The sequence below is a fragment of the Lycium ferocissimum genome, unplaced genomic scaffold, assembly GCF_029784015.1.
Source record: "Lycium ferocissimum isolate CSIRO_LF1 unplaced genomic scaffold, AGI_CSIRO_Lferr_CH_V1 ctg5937, whole genome shotgun sequence".
NCBI lineage: Eukaryota > Viridiplantae > Streptophyta > Magnoliopsida > Solanales > Solanaceae > Lycium > Lycium ferocissimum.
This window is the reverse complement of record NW_026726170.1, coordinates 42,540-45,389: the sequence shown is the minus strand read 5'-3', so window position 1 is coordinate 45,389 and position 2,850 is coordinate 42,540. Positions and strand designations below refer to the sequence as shown.

Here is a 2,850-nt window from a genome sequence, read left to right as displayed (position 1 = left end):
AAATATTGAAAAGACTAATAAATCCATAGCTAGTTATACCATACAGATAAAGAATTAAAATTTAAGGAACATATGCATTTAAAATTAATTAAGAATTTAAATATTTCAAGTTTGACGTAATAATTTTACAATAGTAGGTTGTTTCGTAAATTTCAGTCTCTTAGTGAAAATATAACGCTTGAATTGACAAAGAATTTTGTCCAAACTTTCAGCAAAAGGGAGTTCAATAGCTTTCCCTTAAAGGTTGTCTAAGAGCTAGCTTAACAGTTGACTCTTCTATACCCAAATAGCAGTAGGTTGAGGCTCTTCATCAACACTTTCATTGTCACCTTCAATGTCTCTTGTTCTTCCACTCCAATTATTTGTGCTATAATCTCTTCATCCGTGTAAGTTTCGAGGATTGAAAGTGCTGCTTCAAACTCCGTACGTATAAGTGTCAGCATCCATTGCTTGATTGGTGTTACGAGATGGGATTTGGGCTATAAGTGATGATACACTACCAATATCCTCAACAAATTCTAAATTTTAACTATTAGCATTGGGGTTGTCATTTGTAGATAGAATTTCGGTATTTCTTCAACACGATATTTGAGTTATAGAGAGGTAATTTTATAAAGAGTGTACCATTATAATGAATGTCACTGCTATTGTAGGTAGAATGTTATTATAGAGAAGTAAAATATAACATGAAAAATCGGTTCCGGAGAAAATCAGACCGTTATAGTGAAATGTTGTTATAACGAATGACAATTATAGAGAGATTTGACTATATTGATAGTCAACAGTAGTTTTGGTTTACCATGGGATATAATTTCTTGAATAGAATGTAATATATGATCATCACCCGCTTAAATAAGGCAGGGAATAAATATTTGCGCAAGCCTAAACTATTATAATTATCTAATCCTGTTGTGAAAGCATCGCACATGTACTATCGAAGAGTTCAAATTTACGTACCATATGGATGAATCTAGTGTTATTTTGTTGAAACTAGGTTATAGTCATCAAATCTCTTGCTAGTACAATAATCTCTTAGGTGGGTCCAGGATTAAGTATATGGATTCCTTTTTTTTTCTTTTTCTTTTTTCCGGTTTATTGGTTCTAGATTTTTGAGTTGGATATATAGGGTAATAGGTTGGGGATAGAATATTTATATATAATAAGGAAAATAATTTAGCAAAAATATCGAATTTGAGTTAAAACTATTAACTTCTGCCAATCCATAATTAACGATATAAATACGCCACTGATCTCCTAGCTAGCTATACTCACTGAAGTTGGAACTTGGACGTGTGCGCTTGTTAAATGTATCTTTCAGCTTATTTTCAATTATTTAATCACTACCACGTCCGGTTGTTTTAAATACCTAAGCGCTTAATATTTGGGATTCTCAATTATCTCACTACTTCCGTTAATTGAGGTCATAACAATGCTGTTAATAACTCCAATTCAACTACGAACAGAGCATATTCATAAACATATACACATAATGAAAAACGGATTGGGCTCCTCTCCATTTCCCTTCTCTCCATTTTCCCCAAGTTCTACCTTAGATTAGAGACACATGGCATGGGTTAGAATTAATGACTAAGATTTAATTGATTAAAACAAAGCCCTAACCATAGTTTATATAATTAATAACTTATCCATAAATATATTAAAATACTTTCTCTCTCTTCCTATTTAATATTCCATCTTTTTTTCAATCATTATAACTCTTTAATGGTGATACTTTTCATAATATAGACAACTCTTTCTAAATATACAATTATCAATTGAATAATGGGGTCTATATTATGTGAATTAGTAAGCATCATAATTGAAAAAATGAAAAATATCACCAATTGAATAATGGGTCTATTAGGGGGGGAATATCACCTTTTCTCTTCACATAGATAAGGATAAAAGAAAAATGACAACCTTACGACAAATAGACTTCTATATAGTAAAGTACAAAATCAAGCTTATGAAATTCAAAGAGGAACTTATTTCAAGATACTCGATCAATTCCACTTATTACACAACCATAACAACAAAGAGTTAATTACCACACACTGGAATATAATTATCCTTACATGAGAAATGCATAGCTAGGTTGTTCAATTAGGACACTGGAAGCCAGATGGAACTTTTTTATCACAAGCATTGAGAAGAAGGCTTAGAGAAATAGGGACATTAAGGTTGATTCCAAGAACATTTGCGTTAATGGCAATGCATAAACAAAGAGCAGCATCAAGATCAACAAGTCCTTGAATGAGAGAACAACAAGGTTTCTTTGATGGATTTCCAATTATAACTCCAAGTAAATTGCCAAGAACATTAGCACAAACACCTAATTTGAGAGTATCAATAGAGCACTTGTCTTGGGAGCTGGGGCTCGGGGTTGGCGTTGGCGTCGGCGTCGGCACAGGCGTTGGCGTCGGCATCGGCGTCGGCATCGGCATTGGCGTTGGCGGCTTTGGCGTTGGTTTAGACGATGCACTCACAAGAGAGAAAAAAAGAATGTTTACAAGAAGAAAGAGAGCAAGGCAGGTGGTTTTCTTAGAAGCCATTTTCTACTAAGTAGTTTTAAGTAGGATTTTGGGTTTGGTTGATATTGAAAAGATTATAGGAGGTGAGTATTTATAGAATGCAAAATTAAGCATATATATATATATATATATATAAACACGTCGGAAGGTTGAAATGAGAATAAGAGAAATGGAAGAGAAATAGTGTAAAAGGATTATTACTAAATATATTTGAGAAAAATAAAATAAAATTAGAAAAGTTACAATAGGTTGTAATTACACAGTGTAATTACTATCAATTCTCACCTCCCCTTGAGAATTGAAGAGTATACTTACACCC

At 32.8% G+C, this 2,850-nt stretch overlaps 1 protein-coding gene across 1 annotated transcript; it reads right to left on the bottom strand.

Moving 5' to 3' along the window:
- Positions 1-1,964: 1,964 nt before the first annotated feature.
- Positions 1,965-2,624, bottom strand: LOC132045052 (lipid transfer protein EARLI 1-like). Its single transcript, XM_059435575.1, has one exon. The coding sequence runs from the start codon at positions 2,550-2,552 to the stop codon at positions 2,100-2,102; it is 453 nt and encodes a 150-aa protein (XP_059291558.1). The 5' UTR covers positions 2,553-2,624; the 3' UTR covers positions 1,965-2,099.
- Between the last annotated feature and the right edge of the window lie 226 nt (positions 2,625-2,850).

What these genes read in the sequence shown, in the direction of transcription:
- LOC132045052 (XM_059435575.1), bottom strand. Translation starts at nt 2,552, where the DNA reads ATGGCTTCTAAGAAAACCACCTGCCTTGCTCTCTTTCTTCTTGTAAAC.